The 23,457-nt window shown below is 40.8% G+C and overlaps 1 protein-coding gene across 5 annotated transcripts in view; it reads right to left on the bottom strand.

The window, feature by feature from the left end:
• Window positions 1-23,457, bottom strand: part of LOC123318044 (fibrosin-1-like protein) — a 166,140-nt gene that overhangs the window by 101,814 nt on the left and 40,869 nt on the right. For all 5 annotated transcript variants that reach the window (XM_044904723.1, XM_044904725.1, XM_044904722.1 and 2 more), the window contains exon 5: window positions 22,242-22,268. In XM_044904723.1, the coding sequence (XP_044760658.1) occupies window positions 22,242-22,268 (27 nt within the window). The remainder of the gene's footprint in view (window positions 1-22,241; window positions 22,269-23,457) is intronic.

Raw genomic sequence — 23,457 nt, 5'->3', positions numbered from 1 at the left:
TGAAGGAAAATGCCGCAACAGCTGTACCTCCCCGAAAAAAAAACCATAGACTTAGTGCAAGACACACGCACTAACTCGTGTTAGCTATAAAAAAGCCGTTGTTGCCTACTTCACTTCAACTATGTGATAAATGGCTGCTCCTATCAATGACGATCGAGAACTTATTTCGGTCCGATCGAGAACAAAGCGTAGATCTTCCTCGGTGTCAGCCGAACCTGGCCATCTCTCGTCCGCCAGTCGTTTCGAAGAAATACGCGTTCCGACAGCGTCATAAATAATGGCCATCCGCGCGCGTTACGTACGCGTATTAGTCGCATAAAACACGGTCCCGCGTCAATTATACGCCCAAGACGATATTTCTTACGGTCGACGGGTATAGTAGCGGCGAATCCGATGAGATGAATAATTCAGCCGGGCGACAATGCCGAAAGATTAATATCCGACGGGATAACAAGCCGTCGTCGTAGTGGACGGCATTCGGGGGCCGGCCGCGTCTTCGTATCCGCGGCATTCGGAAAAAAATCCGATTAATGCGTGATTTATCGACCGTCGATTATGACGTTACGATCGTTTCGACACTTCCGAAGACGACTTATGGTTGACGCGTAACGTAAATCATAAACGGCTACTGCGGACGAGAAAGAGCTGCTTTTTTTCGCGACCGAATGATGACCGCTTGTCTGCCGTACCCTAAGGAGCCTAAGGACAGGTCCACACTGGACGTGGTCGGATTAGAACTCTCCTTGACATAACTAGTGCGACTTTGGAAATACACAGCTCGATTGAATGAAATAAAGTAAAGATGCCCAAACACCAACCATCTCTGTGAAGAGAGAAGAGCAACATTATGTTCTAGAAGATGGGAGAAAAAAAGTTTCCGCTGATATCTACTTTTGAGTAGCTATATATGAGGAAGCTTAGGTCGTTAAACGCCAGATGTCGCATGGATTTATTTGTTACTTCGATGCCGCCAATGGCTTCCAACAAAAGGTTCTCTGCTTAATTCAGTCGGCATCGGTTGGTTGAGTTATTTGATACTGATGAGCTCAAACAAGAGCGAAACCGGTCTATCGCTACTCACAATCGATGTCGGCACGTTCTCCATGGTATACTGAAAGTGTAGATTTCTGCCAGTTCGATTCATTTTATTTTATTATGTTCTAATTCGACAATGGATTACTCAGTATTATAATACTTTTTGATTCTTACATTGGTCTACTGGAATTTCTTCGTATTTCTTAAAACCATTCTATTTTTAGTATCGGTATACTGGGCGATGCATTCAACTTGAGACAGTGAATTACATATCTCAAAACTTATGTACTTTAGTGGGAGCGCCCACCAAAGTAGCGTAGCCCTGACATGACACATATGACAAAGGCGATTCATAATCATATCGAACATCCGAGTGAAGTGTCAGTTATTATAATGCATCGCCTTTGTCATATATGTGTCATGTCAGTGTTACGCTACTTTGGTGGTCATTGGCTCATGTCTCCCTAACTCATGGGAGAGTTGAAAAGAGGGCGAGAAAGATTTGACCATAAGTTTGTTTATCGAAAAAAACAATTTCCAATGACCAATGATTGTATATGTCAAATTTTCATCATCAGATGAATCAGCCAATGAGATGTATATTTTCTCCCTCAGAGTCACTCTCACTTATTTCCGAGATGTTTTTTACTTTTTTGAACCTTTGTATATTTTTTTATATTTATTTTTATTATTCAATTTTCTTATTTGGAAGAAACTATTATCTATGCTTAGTGCTGGAAACTTGGACCACTGATTATGCCTTCCGACCAAAGCATGAGTCAAGTCTCCCTCACTCGCTTTTAGACTATTCAACAGATGTTTTCTTGAAACTTTTACAACTATTATTAAAAAGCCCATCGTTTGTAAAACAATATTAATCAATGAAAGCAATAAAACTAAATGACACCACGCACCTATTAAACTTTTCAGATTGTGTAACAAACAAAATTTTTTTAATTCCTAACCACAAAATCACGTTCAACCCTCTCACTCCCGAACTGTTTTGATGGCGGCCAAAATGGAGCCGCCAGAAGTTGTGCCTTGTTACGAGTATGTCGTAAGCTATTTACGATACCGGTAGCGCAAAACTGAAATATTTGAGGTGGTTCAAGTCTCCTACCTGAGTATGTCTCCCGAACTCCCCCTATTTTGTTTTAACCTTGACCTTGGTTTTAACGTTAATTTGAGGTCAACTTACGTCAACTACGTAAAACGTGCCTGTAGAAAGCTCAATTTTCAGACTTGTACCTTCAAAGACAAAATGGTTATGAGAACTCTTCGAAATCGTCGAAAACCGTAGGAGGCTACGGTTCTTACCATTCTCTGTTTCTTTGAGAAAGAGCTCGAAAATGTGCCATCCGTTTTCTCCTAGCTGCTCTAATTCTCGAGATTCCCTCAGTAGACAACGAATTTTGCCCACCCTATACATAGTTTTTGAGATAATTTAATGTCTGATGTTAAATGCCACACCCTGTATATTTATGGATCCACGTGCGATCCCTATCGTGAGGGTTAAAACCAAAAACGTCATTTTTGTTGAGGTTGACGGAAAAAAATGTACTGAACGATCGGATTAACGAAAAACACAATTTTCGAAGTGTGCGCGGAGCTTTTCTTCGAAGCGAGTGGAGTTCGGGCCTTAGCCGATCGGCCGGAGGAACTTGCAGTGCGCGCGGTTTTCATAAATAATTGATGATGTTTGTCTTCCATCTACGAGCGATATTGAGCGATAATGTTAGAGGGGTCGCTTTTTGCTGCCCGTTCTTCCGTGGAACAATCGGGCTCGTCCAAACATTGTCGGTCTATTATGTTTCACAATGCGGGGATTATGCACGATGTCTCATCATTTTCCCGCTTCAACGTAGGTATAACGTGGGGAATAATCAATTGATTGTTTTCCGACGGCGATTACTTTGAATGTTTGATCGATCTGATTTATCGAAAGTGGAGTTTTTATCGAGCAATTGTCTAGTTCTCTAATACATTAGTTTACGATAACTTTTTCTGTGGGTATATGTTATTTGTTTATACTTCATAGGAAAAATGCTGTTTCCATTTCGATAATTTATGATAGAAATGAATATGTTTGTTAGTCACAAATGTGAGGGACAGAAAAACATTAAAAGGATAATGTGAGGGGCAGGAAAATTTATTATACAGGGTGATTCACGAAGACTGTTCGTTAGAGTATTTCAAAGACTCGAGATGGAAACTTGAAATTTTAAAGTAAAGCTTTGTTAGGAGAGATTAATTTTTGGAAAAAATTTCAGATTCGTTCGACTTCTGGTTTCAGCGAAAATAATACAAACTTTCGTTTTTAAATGTAATACCCAACTTTTTCATTGATAATCAGGTTACGCATTCAATTGTACACTATTTTAATGTTTCACTTGGATATTATTCTCAGAAAATTCATCTGAAATCTGAAAAAAACCCTTAAAATTTTCTCAAATAGGGCTTCATTCCAATGTTGATAACTTGGAGATTTTTGCATGAACATACCTAATTTTCTAGATACTACCAGAAAACATACCAATGATACTGCTTCATCAATTAAAAATTCCGTTGAACATACAGTGTGTTTCTATTTCAATGTCGGTCAGGACAAGAACTTCAGACCTCATTTTTTCATATGTGAACCCATTTTTTATTGCTCAGCTGAAATCTAGGTCAAGAAATAGTGTATAAGTGTATTCAGGGTGTATTTAAAGGTGATGCTTTTTTTTAACAGAAGGTAGAACTGGTCAAAATGAAGCGTTTCACCAAAAATCACCTATACAGAACTTTCAAGATGACAAAGTTGAAAGAAAAATTGGAAATGATTACAGAAATTGATCCTAATACGACCCTAGACCGTTTGTTAGCTGAATTATCGCAAAGGAGTGGGAAGAAAACTCACCTCCTGATTCGACCATGTGGTTTCGTTTAGGATATTGGCTCGTTCGATATTTACGTTGTAATGAAAATGGAAACTTAGGATTGCCGAATCTTTCTTATTATTTTTTAGTAACTAACAATTTCATGGAATGGCTCATTTCGATACCAACTGATAGAAGAGACTCAGGACACAAGTGTAAAAAATAGAATAATACTTCAAAATCTCAACAATATAATTCGTCTAAATTATTCAAGAATTTTTCCACAATGGGAATCACAATCTTCTTGTTCGAACATTCCAACAATCGTCGTAAAGGTGGGATGAAATTGGGAAACAACATAGCATTTCTTCAACATAACTAACATAAGCACTTTCAAGAAACTGCCTCGATTTTCTACTTTTTTTTTCCCTAAATTGCACGACACAACAATTATGATTATCTCAAAAGTGACTTTATGCATCTAATCCGATGAACTTGGTACTGAACCATTCATTGTCCAGCCATATGTTAATGTTTTGTTTCGTTTTTGCGATGCCGGAGTCACCTTCCACAGTCCCGTACTTGAAATTCAATGAAATTTTGTCGAACTTCTAGGGGTTGTATCTCAGCAATCTTGGATATTGTATATAGACTTTGCTTGATGAAACGACTTATTTTGATGAGTTCTATGTACCTTCTGTCAAAAAAAGCCTCACCTTTGCAAATACGCTTCTCTAAAATGCTCATTTCCCGAGATATCCGGTAAAATCAAATTCTTTTTTTTTTAGGAATTCTCTGTTTCTTTCTAGGCTTTCATTCGATCGACAAATTTTTGTTACACACTCTCTCGCCTCGACTCATGCTTCATTTTTCCGCGGTAATCCACCGGGGATCGTCGAGATATATACGTAGCCCCCTTTCAACTTGGCCGACGCCAGCTTAAGCGGCCATGCAAAACGGATCAGTGTCGCTTTATAAAATTTAAGAGGATTAACCGGAGGATTTCCAGCGTCCGTTCCGGCGCGCCGATCTCCAACATCTTAAGCCCAATTTACGAGAGGGACAATCCCAGCGCGTTCACGTGTACGTCATCGGACAGATCCTCGTTTATTTCTCAATCGGTAAAAGCGGATCGCTTTTTTGGCAGTCGGACCACCTAGCGGTTTAACCGGATTGCCAGATTCCTTGTTGATCATTTTCATTACGGGATGGCTGAAATGCGATATTTGATATCGATCGATATACCGATTCGATCGATTTGAAAACCGATATAGTGTACAGGGTCTCCGCCAGAAAAAGACACACAGGATGGGCAGAATTGGTGATACCTGAAATACAGCTTTTTCAACCCTACGAGATAGAGGAAAATGCATGGCACATTACGTCATTTTTCGAGAAACTAATAATGCCATTAACTGCATTCCTCTATCTTCTTTTGTTTTCGAGTTATAGGCCAAAATTAAAATTTCAACTTTGGTCATTATCTCCGTTTCTGTTTAAGCTAGGATGTTGTAATGAAAACATTATACTGAAACTTTTTTCCAAGCAATCCAGTGGCGTAATATGATTTTTTCCAACAGGTATATTTGCTGAGCTATAACATAAAGATGTATTTTTTCTTATGAAAATAATAGTTTAAAATGACCTAGAAAGACTAAGGGTGATGAATAATATATTTCTGAAACGGTAAAAAAAATGGCGATTCTTCCTAAGTCATTTTAAACTACTGTTTTCATAAGAGAAAACACAACTTTATGTTATAGCTCAGCAAATGAACCTGTAGGAAAAAATCCTAGTACGGCACTGGATTGCTATCAAAAAAGTGTCTGTATAATGTCTTCATTTCAACATCCTAGCACAAACAGAAACGGAGATAATGAGCAAAGTTGAAATCACCCGAACATAAATTTTGGTCTATAACTCAAAAACAAAAGAAGATAGGGGAATGCAGTTGATGGCATTATGAGTTTCTCGAAAAAATACGACATGAATGGTACATTTATTTTTCCCAATCTCGTTGGGTTAAAAAGTTGTAGTTCAGGTATCACCAATTTTGCCCACCCTGTACAGTGTGGGCAAAATTCGATGGGATTGAATGGCAACTCTGTAACCGTAAGAGCTAGCGAAAAATGGATGGCACGTTTACTACCTCGATTTTCGAAAGATTTTTAATGGCCAAACCGAATCCCTCTATCTTCTTTTGTTTTCAAGTTATAAGTGAAAACTCATTGTTCGGCTCTTCGTACTTGTACCTTTATTTCGTAAAGTATCAGTGATATCGAAAAACAAATGTTATATTCTACTGAAACTTTTTCATGAATAATGCAGTAGCGTAGTCAAAGTTTCTTTTCAGTCCGCCACTTCAGTGATATAGTGATAACTTTTTTTCTTACCTGTGTTATTTTCACATATTCTAGTCCCATATTCTTTTCTGATTCAGAATATATAACATACGTCATGTCTCCGATTGTTCTTCAAATAAAAAAACTCAAAAACTAGTTCGGTCCAGTTCGCTGGTCATTTTACTGATAAATAATATGATGATGAACTTTATTCTCCTAAATTGTGTCAGGTTAGTAAAAGACACAGGCTTTGCCTTTAGTGGATTTCCTTAGGTTTATAATTCAGACATTGAAATTGTAACAACCTTGTAGATTTCAACGAATAAACCTCAGTATTATTACTAGTATGAGAGACTTTGAAGATCACTTTCATTCCGGATATTGAAGGATGAAAAATGTTCCAATATGGAATGAATCACTTTCAGGAAATTTCATAAACCTGGATTCAACTGAATATATTCCGAAACCTTTTCAACTAGTAGATTATCTAAATACCAGTACCACAGCCTTTTCAAACACGTTCACAAATAAGGCTGTGCCACTACTTATAGAGGTTAATTGGTAAATATGAAGTAGTCATGGAAATTCTCATAATTTCCTCATTATCCGAGCATCTTCCCGAATATCTGGAATGAAAGTGGCCTCCAAAATCTCTCACAACCTGACACAACATAAGAGCATAAAGTTCATTATCATATTATCAATGAAATGACCTGCCAACTAGATCGATCTAGTTTTTGAGTTTTTTTATCGGAAGAACAAATAGAGATACGACTTGAATTATATATTCTGAATTGAAATGAGAAAAAAATATAGGACTGGAATATGTAAAAATAACATAGACTTTATATTCAAAAAATGAAAGTTATCACTATATCACTGAAGTAGCGAACTGAAAAAATCTTTGAATACGCCACTGCATTCTACATGAGAAAGTGTCTGTAGAATGTAACATTTATTTTTCGAAATCACTGATACTTAGAGGCCAGTACGACCAGACCAGTACGAAGAGCCGAAAAATGAGTTTTCCCTTATAACTTGAAAACAAAAGAAGATAGAGGGATGCGGTTTTGGCCATTAACAATCTTTTGAAAATCGAGGTCGGAAGCGTGCCATCCATTTTTCGCTAGCTCTTACGGTCACAGAGCTGCCATTCAATCATATCGAATTTTGCCCACCCTATACACAAATTAGTATACCTGGTTCCCTCTTGTCCTCATAGGGATCATCGATACACAAATTCAGCTTTAATTCCAGACAATAATACACCATCATACGGTCAGATGAGCCTCGTCCCTAAACCGTCGAAGATTCCAACCCTCAAACCGCGATCACGCGACACTCAATGTGCTAATGAAGCCGGACCATCCACGTCTCGTAATTGGGGACGTATTTACACGGTGACTCGTTGAATACCGGAACGGACGAGTGGCTTTATAGGAAATTATCCGAGAGGGAAGTCCCAGATATGACGGACGTTGTTGCTCCCATTTGCGGCTTTGTTCGAGGCTCTATCGCAGATTATCTTGCGCCCCGGGTGTATATATGGGGGAGATGAGAGGGTCAGTAGCGGAAATTGTGGACCGCGTCGAAGACAATGTCATTGTCGTCGGACAAACATGTGGAGTGGAGCAATTATTGCAACGTTTACTTTGAATGGAAACATTACTGCAGGCTATGGAAATTGTAGACAAATGTTCCATTTGGAAATAAACCCCCGATAAAATATCGATTCAGAATTTCTTCAGATAATTTCTTTCTTTGTTTATCGAAAAAATAAATTTTACCAATATTTTCGAGGAAAAACAGTAGGTACTCCAATTCAAAATAGGTGACTTTTTGGAGGTTGGTGCAGCATCTGAGCATCATCATCTGGAAAATAGTTCAACTAGACAGATTTTTCTTAATTTTTTTGAAATTTTTCTAGTGATACAATGTCCATGAATTTTCGATACTTCACAACAATATACTGAATTTCAATGTAGCTGGATCGAAAGTTTTTTAATTATACGAAATAAGATCAGAAAAAATCTCTCGGACCTACCTTAAATAACAAAGAGCATTCTATAAAAATAAAGACATACACATAACACTTGAAGCTGATTAGCATGTTCAATTGACGGTGAACACAAAATGGAATAATGGTATAAAAGGTGAAATTAGGGCCCCAATCTGTATTTCATTGAATGAGGGAAATAATTTCGAGAACTGCCCTATACAAATAGAGCATAAAGGGCTGAAGTCCCATATAGAACGAATCTTTCGACCTTCTCGAAAAAGCAATGACAAAAATTTCGCAAATAACAAGTCAGTGAATCCAAGGTTTTTCATTTATTACCTAATGAAGGAGTGTGATAAAGAGGTCACAGTAGATTATTGCATCCTCCATAATTCTTCACTATGATTATTTCATTTTCTCCACAAGGGGCGCTCTTATCGAACTTACAGGGTTCTAGTAACTGTCAGCGTGATATCTGCCTACCAGACGACAGGTGGCGCACTCGCTTGCAAAGGACTCTAAAGACACCCTCCAATTGTATTATATGGGCGCCCCAACGAACGAGTCTATTATGGTCTATGATTATGGGAGAGGAAAATACCCATTGAAAATTTCCAGAAAAATTCACACCCCTCAATTCAATATCTATTAACAGAATACTGTATTGACCCAATAAAAGACTCCTCCATTGCGCGGCAATGCGGCCGAAGAAAGGGAGGAAAGAAGGTAAAAACCGCTGTGTAAGTGAAACGTGCCCACAAAGGAATATCCCCCCTGCCCCGTTACGATACAAACCATTATATTGGCCCTTCTCAGCACATATTCGAGAGCGAAAAATCGGAACGACTACACACATTCGAGCTGCCTCGAGGACCGAGAGGGCCCTAGACGACGTCTCGAGTGCCATCCGAGAGGATCCTCTTCAGGACGACATGAAAATAAAATCGATTCCCGTCGGAAGACGCTGGATGCCGAACGGGATGAAGGGGGAGGGAGGGGGGGGAAGTTTGCGGCGAATTCGAGAAAGAGATTGGGAGTTTTATATTGTTTTGGGTGTTCTTGATTGATAAGAGGGAAAATTTGATATTATTATGTCATGAGAGACATAATAATATATGGGAGCTCTACGAGATGGAAAAACACTGATCCTGATTGTGACGACTGTATATCGCTCATACCAATTTGTCGGGGATCTGCAGAGAGCACATAAGATGTAGGTAGCAAATTTGTCTACCTGACGACAGATGGAGCACCCGTTTTATATCACTTAATGGAGCCTATCAATTTGAATGATATAGGCGCAGATCTATAGAGCCTATATCGATTCAAGTAAGGCCTTCGACTCGGTGAATCGGAGAACGCTATGGAAAATATGGGACGGCTTGGGGTACCCGAAAAATTCTTAGCAGTGTGTTAAAGCCTTCATACCAACAACACCGCTAGAATACAGCTTAATGGATCTACAACCGACGATTTCTTAACCAACTCTGAAATAAAACAAGGCTGTCTCGATAATTGTTGACATGAGTTTGCCTGTAAGAGGTGTTGGAGTAAGATTCAGACTTGATGGAGGCCTGTTTAACCTGATGCGCCGCAGAGCAAAAGCCCGTACTACAAAGTTTATCACGGAACTTCAATATGTAGACGACTGATCTCTTATCGCTAGCAACCTAGAGGATCTACAGATAATGTTGGACACCTATAAACATATATACGAAGATTTAGGCCTTACACTCAATATTGACAAAACCAAAATCCTGGTAAGTCCTCCAGAAAGCTTTCAAACAGATATCAGCCTGGAGGATGGAACTCTAGGAACAGGTCGAGCAGTTCAAACACATGGGAAGCTTCATAAATACCAGGGCTAAACTAGACACGGAAATATACAACGGTATCAATTCGGCATCACGGGCATTCTGGAAGCTAAAGGACAGATTATTTCAGAATCACGACCTCAATCTGAAGACCAAGACAGCTGTTTACAGAGCAATGGTCTTCCCAACGCTTCTTTACGGAAGCTGAAGCTGGATGTCCTACAGGCGATATATTTAACAGCTTGAACAAACGCAACAACGCCATCTAAGACAAATAATGCACATCAGATGGTTCCACAATGTTTCAAATGCAGAGGTCTTGCAGTGCGCGAGTTGTATAACAATCGAGACTGAAGTAACGAGGGCCCGACTCAGATGGAGCGGCCACATTCTGAGGATACAAGACTCCCCAAAATAGCTCTGTATGGCGAATTCACAGAGGGAACACGTAAAACTAGGAGGCCAGTATAAGCAGTTCAAGGATTTACTGCATGGAACCCTAAAATCAGTTAATGCCAATCATAACTGGGAACAACTAGAGTTAGACAGATCACAGTGGAGGTCTTTGGTCCACAGTTATAATGGAAACTCGAGAAGGATACAGCGGCGGCCAGATCTGGTTGGTGACAATCCATGCCCGGAGTGTGGATGGATCTGTAGGTCTCGGTTGGGTCACAGTCGCAAGTAGTCCTGAGAAATTATAAGTTTGATCGCACCGATAGTTCTGTTTTGGAATCTTTTTGTAGATTTATTTTTGGTAACGGTATACAGCAATGAATGAATGAGCATTGGCGCTGCAGCTTTCACATTTGCTTAATTGGATATCTGCATATGAGCCCTATCACGCTCGGAAACCTAAGGGACGATCCTCATAATGAAGGGTAATAGATGCGGGAAAGAAAACTTCAGAGCGATGGTTATTTATCTCTCCGAGCTTAATCGCTGTTATTTCGCTCCTAAATTGGCACAATGGGAAAGAATCGCAACTTAGTACATCAATCTTAGTCCGACATAATTTCCACGAAAGATTTCTTTAATTCACCCCCATCCGAATGTTCGAGACAATAATGATTACGCGAACAAAACGGGACTAAAAGCCCGCGCAAACTGGAAATTCACCCCCGATCCGCATTCCGAGGGTGGAAATCGATCTTCCGGAGAAGCGGGACGACCACAATAGGGCTAGAATTTACGCGTTTAAAATATAAATCGCTCGGGGCCTTTTTAATCTCCCGAGGGTGCTTTTTCCGCTTCTTTTGTTGGAAGTTTAAAACGTCCCCGGGTAGCAGTCGAACGTATACGTACATACTTCGAACGGCAGCAATTCGGAAATGAGTAACGGTCCCGACCACTCATTTTTTAGGCGCTTATACCAGTGTCGCCGACGAAGAGAATCTTTTCCAGAAAATTTTGAATTTTTAACGAAGTTTAGCTATCCCAAATTAAGAAAGGTTATTACCCGAGCAAACCTCAAGCATCTAAACTACTCACAGCATATTGAGCATATCAATCCTCCATTTGTATGAATAAAGGAACAATAAACGTTTCCTAAGGGAGAAAGGTAAGAACAAACGGCGAAAGTGAAAAACGACCAGACCGAGCGATGATAAACGACTGACGAAAAAGTCCACTTTTTCCGTTTCGGCTACAAATCGCGTCAAAGAAATCGGGATTTAAACTTCGAGCGAGGTCTGCGACACGGAACGGGTTTCCGGTGGTGACAAATTCGTCTAGAGCGTACAAACACGTCTTTTCGCCGGTAAAGAAAACGGCTTAGGACGGAGAAACGAATGTGCGGAAGTTACCGGAGAAGCTCGTAGCGAATTTGATGAACTAGAATGATGTACAACTAGTGGGCTGGGAGATCCCCTTTTGTCTCGAAAAAGAAGCCATAATGAAATGGATTTCATGAATATCGAGGCCTACTACTCTTCGTTATATGAGCCGAATTTGTAACACCCACCTGTGTCAACCTTTTTTTGTTAAACCCTTTTGTTAATCCTTATTTGTAATAAGTAAGGCAAGAGATTATTATGTGAACGTTGATCTGTTTATATTCGCGTTGACAAGCCGTCTACCTAGCAACAGCAGGCGTACCTATTTTTCTATCTCTCAATAGAGCTTATTCACTTGTAATTGTAGGACCGGTCAAAGTAGTATATCAAAGAGGGTTCTACCTCACAATTTGAATCTTAACTTCACGCTTAGTTATGTGGTACTCGATCGTTGTGTTGACCATGAGTCTCCTAAAGAATCGCACCCCAGATGTTTGCAGATAAGTTTTTTTTGGGGTTTTTTAGGGTCATTATATTGGAGAGGCAAAACCTCATAATTACAATAAGGAATTCACGCTCAGTTAAGTGTTACCCAATACTGATGTTCTCCATTGAGTCCCGGGTTGGTTGCACAGAAGGTGAAAGGTTGCATTGATGCTGTCTGAAGCTATTTCGGAGCTTTCAGCCCAGTTGTGTTGAAGCTGCCAGCTCAGCTGCCTGGAGCTGAGCTGGATCTGTCCCGGATCAGTCTGAAGTTTTACTGTCCCAATAGACACACCAAATAGAGTAACACAGAACTGAGCGCGAATTCATTATTGCAATTATGAGGTTTTGCCTCCTCGAATCGAATAAACCTAAATTACCCCCAGAGAAACCTTCTCTGAAAACATCTGGGGGTGATATTCTGTGAGGTTATGCTATTAAAGTGAGGCAGAACCCTCTTTGGTATACTACTGATCATATTTTCTTTGGCAATTATGTATGTGAGGTAGGAACAGGCTGTGTTAACATAACTGAAGATTCCTCTGGCCAGTTCCGAGGTGAAACACACGTTTTCATCCTAAAAGAGTCTCATACTTCACAAGGTCTTAACTGTTCTGCGTTTACTTGATTAGCGTCTCTTTAGCATTGTACCTATGATCCGCTCCCAGTCAGCTTATTTTACTTACACTTACTTACACTTTACACCTCCTTCAATGGTTGTTACTAAGAGAGTACCTATCTACAGTACACCTTAGCGATCAAACTCATTTGACAGGAATCTACAGGTTACACGCGCCTCCTAGGTGGCACATTTCCCTACCTTGCGATAGGTGGCGCACCTGTCTGTATAACTCTCAATAACGTCCCTCACGTAATGATGACTTGTTAGTTTTACTAATATCACCGCGCACGAAGAAGCCAAGAATCCCCTAGGAATTCCATGGCGATCACGAAGCCAGACACCTCCAGGTAGAGGAACACGTTACTGGAAGTAAATCTGAAGGTCTGTTCATTGACAGAAAGCGTTGTTCTTCCCAATTGTAGCGCCATCTACACGTTCCAAGAAGAACCCGAGAAACCAGAGGTGTAGAGTGTAGGAGACACTTCCAAGCTCGTGAGCATAGAACATGGGTAGGTGAAATATAGGTAAAATAATCTAGTGCGAAATCTTTTCTTGTTTGATCGCATTCACGAGTGCCTTCAACAAAAAATTCAATTCAAGAATCCTACAGCAAGATTGTGAAAACATAACGAAACAAAAAACGGCAAAGAGGCGACAAGAAACATCACGACCGTCCCGACTCGATATTAACGCCCTAGTTTCCGACGCGTCGCAAATTGAAACGATAACGCCCTTAATTTCGCATTCCGCCCGCAGAAATGAGACGCCGCCGCCCGCCGGAGCGGGGTTTATTAAGCCGCGAATCTCTGGCCATAAATAATAATAACTGGGGCACCACCGGCGTCGCGACGCAGCGTTCGTTACCGGGGTACAAACGCCGGATTATTAACGCTCCGTACGGTGAAGTTCCGATACGCGGACGGAGAAACAAACCAGATTCAGCATTGCCAGATCCATCCGAACGCTTTCCACCGGTTCTGCTTGCGTTCAATCGAGACGCGATACATTAAGGGGCTATTAGTTTTGATACGGACGAGATTGGAATGTTTTCAGTCGTTCCGCACATTCTATAGAGTTCGGGATTGAGTCTGGACGCGGCATTAGATTCACAGCATTATCAGATGGCCGGTAGGTGCATAATAACTCTATCAACGCCGAAGAAACCCCATCAACATTCCCGTAACCATCATAAAAAAATAAAACCTCTTATGAATAGCGAATAAATCAAGTTTACGCCCGCGACATAAACCCGCGATCGTTTCGTTCGTCCGTATAATTCGATGACGGCCGTCGTAACGACGTCGCTAAAATCGGAATCGCCTCGAATTCAATCTTCGCGCGCCTACTTGTCCCCGGGACCTTACATAAATGAGCGTTTACGCCCGTCGCCCGTCGTAAATCCGGGTCGGCGAAGGCATGGAATAATTGCGCGCATAAAAACGGCGCGTCGTAAAACGCAATCGCGCCCCGCGTGCCCGTTCCGCGGCGTTTCATGGCCGGGCGTTAAAAATTTTACGGCCGTCCGAAGAACGCAACCGCCCCGAACGGCTAATTTCGCCGTCAATCGTTCCGGGCATAACGGTAACGGGAATTGCGAGACGTTGAACATGGATATGTCCATTTATCACGTGCGAAACCTATTCTGACGATATATAATTTTATTATACCTGATTCATTGTTAATTTTAACAGATTACGAATAGAAAAGTGGTTCAGGGTTTAGTTAAAATAGACGAAATAATGTAAAGAACGATTCCCAACTCCCAAACGCCTCGATTCTCAGGACATACATCTGAAGATTCTCCCGTAGAAGACATAAAAGACGAAAGTCTTATACATTGTGTGTTCAACGTTGCAAAATTCACTCCAGAACGTGAAACAACGTGACATTCATACGAAACTCTCAGTCGGATCGACCTAAATCGACGAACGCGGTTGTTACTCGTCCTTCCCGAAGCCTCAAGTGCAACGGAGACGCCCGCGGGCGCTTTCACACAGACACATACGCGCCTTACGGACCGTCGTCGGGCACGTCCGTCGACGCAGCACAAAAAAGCAATAAGAGACCTGCTATCCGAGTCGATATCCACGTAATTCGAATAAATTTTATCGGTACGAAAACGTGGCTGAAAATTCAGTTTTACGACGCGCCCGGCGGCGCACGGGGCGGGAATACGAATGAGGGGGTCAACGCGAGTGGGCGGCTAGGGAGACGGGGCGGACGGGTCGCCGGGGACGATACGTAACCGGATAACGCTCACAGGAGAAGATGTCTTGCAGATTGTCGGGGAGATATATCCGGAATCGAAATGAAAGTTTTTTCACCCTTTTTTTATGAGAAATTCGATTATTAGAATCGAGGAGATTCGTCAGAAAATGACACTGCCTTTGTAACTCGAACGAAACGTTATCGGTCACATATTTCGTTTTTGGTCTTTTCGAAGTACGAAACGGTTCAATATTAGCGATAAACGATGATATCGACGGTTTACGCCCGGATGGGCGTAAACTGCAGGAGATGGGGTGAAATGAACAAAACAGCAATCAAATGATCAAGTGGATCACTGACACTTCCTCCGAAATATCCATAGAAGAAGCTAAAACATTCTTTTCACTCTCAGTTTTCAGAGGGCGTAAAACTGAACTTGTCGTTGAGCGAAAGTCAAAGTGAAAATATAACAAAGATATCCTTCATGGCGATGGAAACAACTTTTCTATTCCATTTAATTCAGAAATATTTGTGGGCGTAAACATTTGCCACTTATGGTGATCTGATGAAATGAGCATTTTTCGAGTTATTTCGGAAAAATCTTGAAAAACGCCTCTCCCTTCAGCTGCTCTAATGGGCGTAAACTATCGATTTCTTGAATATCCGCTTCATCACCCTATTTAATTCAGAAATATTTGTGGGCGTAAACATTTGCCATTTATGGTGATCTGATGAAATGAGCATTTTTCGAGTTATTTCGGAAAAATCTTGAAAAACGCCTCTCCCTTCAGCTGCTCTAATGGGCGTAAACTATCGATTTCTTGTATATCCGCTTCATCACCCTATTTAATTCAGAAATATTTGTGGGCGTAAACATTTGCCATTTATGGTGATCTGATGAAATGAGCATTTTTCGAGTTATTTCGGAAAAATCTTGAAAAACACCTCTCCCTTCAGCTGCTCTAATGGGCGTAAACTATCGATTTCTTGTATATCCGCTTCATCACCCTATTTAATTCAGAAATATTTGTGGGCGTAAACATTTGCCATTTATGGTGATCTGATGAAATGAGCATTTTTCGAGTTATTTCGGAAAAATCTTGAAAAACGCCTCTCCCTTCAGCTGCTCTAATGGGCGTAAACTATCGATTTCTTGTATATCCGCTTCATCACCCAAATACTGATAAATTGGCGGGAAAAAGTGCGGAACGATAAGATTCAGGATAGAACCAAAGCAAGTAATTAAACTCTCCAATTACGCCACGTATTCAATATATTCACACGGTTTTCACTTGCTGATCTTCCTGCTTGCTACCTTAGAAAAAACTATACTTGTTCTCGAGAAACAATCTGAATAGGTGGGCGTAAAGATGTTATGAAATCGGAGAATGGGCGTTAAAATGTTTGATTGGATGATGATAAGTCGTTTTATAGAATTAACTATAACAACCCGATAATTTCGAACTCAATATTTTCTTTTCGATTTCACCCAGACTGCCCTGTTGATCGAAGATGCTAGCGCTTCATCGAGTAACATCCGTGAAAACCCGACAAAGACATTCGTCGTTCACGTCCCGATAGACTCGAACAAATCCGCGGAGACCCACATCAAACAGAGCACATCCCACCTAAGCGAATAAAGTCCGTAGTTCCGGAGTCAATCATCCGAGGGAAGACAATAAACGGAGCGTCGTCGACAAAAAAAAAGACGGGAGAAACACGACGGCCAGAAACCGAGCTCTCCCTTCGCGAATTTATGCACTCGATGACGTTTATTGCCGAGGAACCGTTCATATACAAAAGCCGTCTCTCTCCGCGATATATGACTCGCACCATCTCCCCCGGGACATGCATACATATCCGACGGACGAGACGGCCTGTGTTCGGGCTCCGAAGGACCGGATACCCGGAGAAAAATAAAGGAAAAAAAGAGAGAGAGATCGAGGACCGCAATAAACCGTACGCGGGCGGACGAGTAGACAGATGGCCGTACGTCGCTTCAGGAGGACGGAAGAGGAGATGGAAGAGCAGACTAGAGGAGAAAAAAAAAACCCGGAAAAACGTACATCGTATGTCTCCCGTCTTCATGCCGTTCTTTTTCAGCGTTTTTCCAGGAAAAAGACGGGGAAATGTTTACATGTCAGCCGGGTGGCTTTTATTTGATTCGGTGTCGTCGGGAAAATTTATGCAGATATGGAAACTTTGTTGACTTTTATGTTTACGCGATGTTCTTTCTCACGGCCGGTGAGGGATGCGTTATTTTTCAATAAGATCTGTGTTTGTCGAATGGTTTTTCATCAAGGTTCAATTTCGGGATGGACCTCGGGATGAACAATGAAAAGGAAAGATTATTCTTCTTGAAATTCGGAAAAAGGGTGTAAATGAATAGTTGAGAAAAAAATCAAGGGGTGATTCTTTGCCAAAAGTAGTGTAGATCTTCCATATAAATTTTTTCGAACATACTCTGTCTAGATACAACTCTATAAAGATGGCACCCGAAGAACAATTTTTCTTTAGATACCAGAAAACTGACAGGAATGAAATTGGGTAGGCCTTCTATGAAAACCTCTAAAATTTATTTCGAAAGAAACCTTTTCCCTTATTCATATACAATAGAAAAATTAATTTTCGATAGTTCGATTCATTTTGAACGAATAAGGTCTCTAGTAAATCCTTGCTTAAAGTAAGAGTTTTCGAGAAAAAAAAAACTATCAACAGGCACGTAGTGTGAGTCGTATAGGCCTGATTTATCTCCGAAATTAAATTCACCTAGTAGGCAGATGTGCTTTAAGGGTACAGCATCAATGTTTGTTTGATTGCCTTCCTCGACTCCATAGAATGTTTGTTCACTTTGATTTCTGTCAGTTTTTTGGTTTCCTAGAAAAAAAATTCAATGAAACACCCATGCTATGTTTCGACAAAAAATCGTCCCCTAAATTTTTTCGCGAATATTCGTATATGCACACCATGCAATGATTTAGTGGCGCCAGTGACTTCTGGCGCGCCAGTAACATTAAAATGCATATGTAAACACTTACTGGCGTGCAAACGTTATCCAGGCATGCATGGATAAAAAATTTTGGTCGCTTCCAAAATTTTATGCGCCAGTATCTTTTCTTGCGCCAGTGAAATTACAACTTGCAAATGTAAACACATTCCGTGCACGCCAATGAATATTGTTTACGCAGCGGCAAATCACTTTTAAGGTTAGGGGCACAGTTTAATAGTTTACTTTGGTTCTTTTGTGAGTTTTGTGTTTTAACGATGAACAAAAAAGAGAAGAAATGGAAATCAGAAACCACAATACAGTTTTCAGAATTGTATGAACAAGTTCCTTGTTTGTGGGAGGTGCATTCTGGAATGTACAAAAATAAAGATGCTAGGGAAAATGGCTATTTACAGATAGCAAGATTAAAGAATATTGAAGGATTTGGGGGTCTTCCATTGAAAGTTCTTTTAAAAGAGAATTTGAAGCACCCATCATTAGCTCTGAGAAATCCAATTGCGCACCCATAAGCGACCTTTTCTTTTATGTCGTTTCTTCCGTTCTAAATCTTCAATGATATTATCAATTATCGATTTTGCAATTTTTCGATAATTTTTTACAAGCTCCTTTCGTGACATGATGTAGGTACCTACTATAACGAGAGTATCGATACTAGCAACTGGCGTGCAAAACACTGGAAACCGTGTAAACGCTTACTGGCGTGAAAGTTGAACTGGCGTTAAGACTGGCGCCGGTAAATCCATGCATGTGTAAACCTACTATAATTCCCAGTCACATTGTGGCACGTAGAAACAACCCAGGCTGCTTTCACACTATCCGGTTTTTACCGTCAGGTTTTTATCTGAAAACAGCCGGATGTGAAATTTTTCATAAGGTTTTATACGTACGTTGCGTCTAGCCCATCGCGCTTTCGTTTTTAGTTGTGTAAAATTAACTTGATGTTAATGACCGGGCAGAGATCAGACTCGTATAGAAAGATGGGTCTTTTCTGAAGAAATTAATAATTCCGCATGCGTGTTTATCCCCGCAACTACGGCCCGCTCTACAAGCACATTAATGAGTAAACTGTACGGTAAATAACCGATCGTCTGAAAGCTCCTATGCCCCTCGTTATCAGATATTCAGTAGCTCCCATTCCTATCAACATATCACTAAAGATCCGGTAAAAACCGAATGGTGTGAAAGGACTCCGACGTATTCGCGGCGTTAAGAACGACGTGTTTTCCACGCTTGGCGAAATCCAACGGAAAAACGTCCGGAATCGAAAAATACGACAATCGAGTCACGCGCCGGATCGGATTATCGGTGGGACGGGCCCAAATCAAAATAAACCGGCGGCGTTCGGACGGGGTGGCATGTACAACGAAATTCAGATCGTCGAGGTTTAGCGGAATAGGCGCACGCCGACATGCATACGTATGCGGGCATTAGCGTCGAACGCCGACGTCGCAGTTTTTCTTATTCTTCTCCTTTCGTCCGTCGATTTTCCTCGGGGGTTCAGACGTGAGGGGAATGCCACTGCCTAACGTCTTTGCTGGGCGAGGAATCGTTCGTTTATGCGGTGGATTGCGGCTGAAAACGGTCATGCCGTCCAGCGTTGGCGAAAACGTTTCGGATCGAGAATTTTTTTGCACGAGCAACTCTAAGTCACTTCAGTCACATTGTTGAAATTACTTGAGAGCGAGTCGCTTATTAATTCGTAAATTAGGTATAGTGAAACTTCGAAAACCTTTGAGTGAAAAACGGCTAGAGTAGTTTTTCACAGGACCAATATCAGTAACGTTAAATTAACTTGACCCAGTGATACGCGACTTTAGTGACACTGTTCGAATCACCCGAGATCCGGTCGCCTATTGATTCGCCGACTCGAAGTGAAATCGAAAACCGAACTCAAGCGAAAGAAGTGATAATCTTATGGATAAGTGACGTGGCTTGGATCGTGTTTCACTTGACGTAGAGAATTAGTGATAGCACTCGAGTCGTTTTTAGATTGGGCGACTCTAGTGAATTTCGAGAACGGTACAATAGTGGAAAAGAATATCACTCGAGTATACCCAACTGATGCGGCTAGAGTCGTTTCATAAACGAGCGACTTTAGTGACATTGTTCGAATCACTCGAGATCCAGTCGCCTATCGATTTATCGACCTGCAGTGAAATATGAAACAAAACTCAACCAAAAGAAGGGAAGAGACTCTAATGAGTAAATGATGTAACTTGAATAGTTTTTCACTTGACGTAAAGAATAAGTGATAGTACTCGAGTCGTTCTTCAACTAGGAGACTCTAGTGAATTTGGAAAACGGTCATCTAGTGGAAAAGAAAATCACTCGAGTATACCCAAATGATGCGGCTAGAGTTTTTTCAAAAACAAGCGACTTTAGTGACATTGTTCGAATCACTCGAGATCCGGTCGCCTATCGATTTATCGACTAGAAGTGAAATCGAAAACCGAACTCAAGCGAAAGAAGAGACACTCTAATAAGTAAATGATGTAACTTTAATCGTTTTTGGCTTGACGTAAAGAATAAGTGATAGTACTCTAATAGTTTTTTAATTGGGCGACCCTATTGCATTTCGAAAACGGTACTTAGTGGAAAAGAAAATCACTTGAGTATACCCAAGTGATGCGGCTACACTCGTTTCATAAACGAGCGACTTTAGTGACATTGTTCGAATCACTCGAGATCCGGTCGCCTATCGATTTATCGACTAGAAGTGAAATCGAAAACCGAACTCAAGCGAAAGAAGAGACACTCTAATAAGTAAATGATGTAACTTTAATCGTTTTTGGCTTGACGTAAAGAATAAGTGATAGTACTCTAATAGTTTTTTAATTGGGCGACCCTATTGCATTTCGAAAACGGTACTTAGTGGAAAAGAAAATCACTTGAGTATACCCAAGTGATGCGGCTACACTCGTTTCATAAACGAGCGACTTTAGTGACATTGTTCGAATCACTCGAGATCCGGTCGCCGCCTATCGATTTATCGACTCGAAGTGAAATCGAAAAAAGAACTCAACCAAAACAAGAGACACTCTAATGGATAAGTGATGTGACTTGGATCGTTTTTCACTTGACGTAGAGAATAAGTGATAGTACTCGAGTCGTTTTTCAATTTGGCGACTCGAGTGAATCTAGAAATCAGCGCTCGAGAGGAGAAGAAAATCAATCGAGTATACCCAAGTGATGAGGCTTGACTCTTTTTATAAAGGAGCGACTTAAGTGATATTGTTCAAATCACTCGAAATCAAGTCTACTACTGGGTGATCGACCCGAGCCATATTTCGAAAACCAAACTCGAGCCCGCAAATGACTTGGGTATTCGACTCCTTCACACAATCGAATTTCAGTGACACTTTAATAAGAACTTGGAAATCAGATATGATACTAGAGTCGTTTTTGAATCCAGATATTCGTGTGATTAGGAAATACGTACTCTAGTAAAGAAAGAGGTTACTCAGGTATTAGTGATACGTCTCGTGTCATTTAGCATAAGAGAGTGTGGTGACAAAGATACTTAACTACAGTCGTTTTAATGTATGTACTACACCTAGTGTGAAAATGTGTGAACTGTACTGGCGTATAAGTGATACGCAATACTTGAGCAGGAAAAACCATATCGATTATAGAAAAATACATTGAAGCTGTGATATTTTCGGTATGAATTTCTGTAAGAACCAGAATATATACCAGTGGGTTAATCTTTGAAAACAAGGTCAATCTGTCAAATTCTCCAATTGAGATAGAGGATTAATAGCATGGGCGATAGACATGACTAATTTTGATCATGTATAGAATATTCTCTTCCCGATCTCCAAGTTACTCTTTCAATTTCTTTGAGTGTTTTGAGTGGGGATAGAAATGAACCAAAGAAAAGGGGGTTATAGGTTATACGCCCGAGTGCTTTGAAAACCGATATTTTCCTCCGAATAACATCGGTTCCAATCCGATACGTTTCCACGCTCGGAAAAAAATCGACCCCGTCCACAAATCGAACAGGAAAATCCCATCCAGCAACCATGCGGGGGGAAAAAAAAGATACGCTTCAGATGACCGCGACCTGAAAAGGCAAAGAAGGAAAACACGATAACTCACCTTGTCGTCTTCGCCCTCGCTATCACACTGAAACAGAAAAAAAAATCCATTAGTACGTCGATCTCCACCGGGCGTAAAAACGGGCGTCCGATACACGCGCCACAATGGGTCGGAGAAAGGGGCGGCGCGCGGGCGTAAAAAGTCAATCCGTTTTTCCGTAACCGCCCGCGGGAGGCCGGGGGCTCGTCGGGACCGTGACGAGGGAGATGGAATAAAGGCAGGGAGCAAAGAAAAAAAAACGATTTTCTCCGGTGAAGTAGAGGAGAACGGAAGCGGAAATGAAATGAACTCCGGGCTCTTTTGAAATGAACGGCACATTTGCGGTTATGGATTAAAGGGGGATTGGGACGAGTGGATTTGTCGTGCGATAAGTCGGAGGATTAAAGGTGGGTGCAAACTTAGATAATGAAGCGTGGGAGATATTTCTGAAATTGTAGCTCTAGCTTGATCCCTCAAAATTTGAACTTGGAATTAGATCTCGTAGTTCAAATATGAATTTTCATGAAGTGTCTGCGAATTCTATCCAATAATTGATATATTTAGTGAAACTTGATGCATTAGAGGTTAATTCACAGTAATTTACAGGACATTCATTACACTTCTCCTCGAAGAACTAAAACAATTAAACTCTAGAAATAATCTTTGATATAAAAATTTCAATAAAGCAGACGTGTGAAGAATATGTATTTTGAAAAATTGGATATTATACCATCAACTCCTGTTCTTTTCTATTTTAAAAATTATATAATTCTGTGAAAACATGATACATCGTTCAGCTCGAGAAAGGTGATAATATAAAAAAAATACAAGTATTTTTGGTTGATATAAAACAGGAATCAGTAATCCAAAATCAAGATGAGCTAATCGATCAACTACTACGATTTTCAACGAAATTTGCCAGGATTTTCAGAGCGAAGAGCTGGCAAAATCAAGCGCGAAAAGATCGACGTTGAAATCGCGTTTTTATCGGCACACTTCTATCCCAAAGACGTTCCCGAGGGACGCGCTAAGCGCTAACGCATCAGATCGGTCGAATTTGGCGAGCTGAAGGATTTAATGACCTATTCAGGAGCGGTTTTGGAGCGATCGCCAGATTCAGTCAAGTGCCGGATAAAGGGGATATAAAAAGTTTTATGCGGGTTACACAATCTTCGGGAAGTTTTTTATCGCCTTGTAACCGTCTGCGTTCGAGATTATATTTCCCGTGCGGTGACAT

Source organism: Coccinella septempunctata, chromosome 7 (genome assembly GCF_907165205.1).
Source record: "Coccinella septempunctata chromosome 7, icCocSept1.1, whole genome shotgun sequence".
NCBI classification, from domain to species: Eukaryota; Metazoa; Arthropoda; class Insecta; order Coleoptera; family Coccinellidae; genus Coccinella; species Coccinella septempunctata.
Note: the sequence above shows the minus strand (reverse complement) of the source record. Positions and strands in the feature narration are given on the sequence as shown.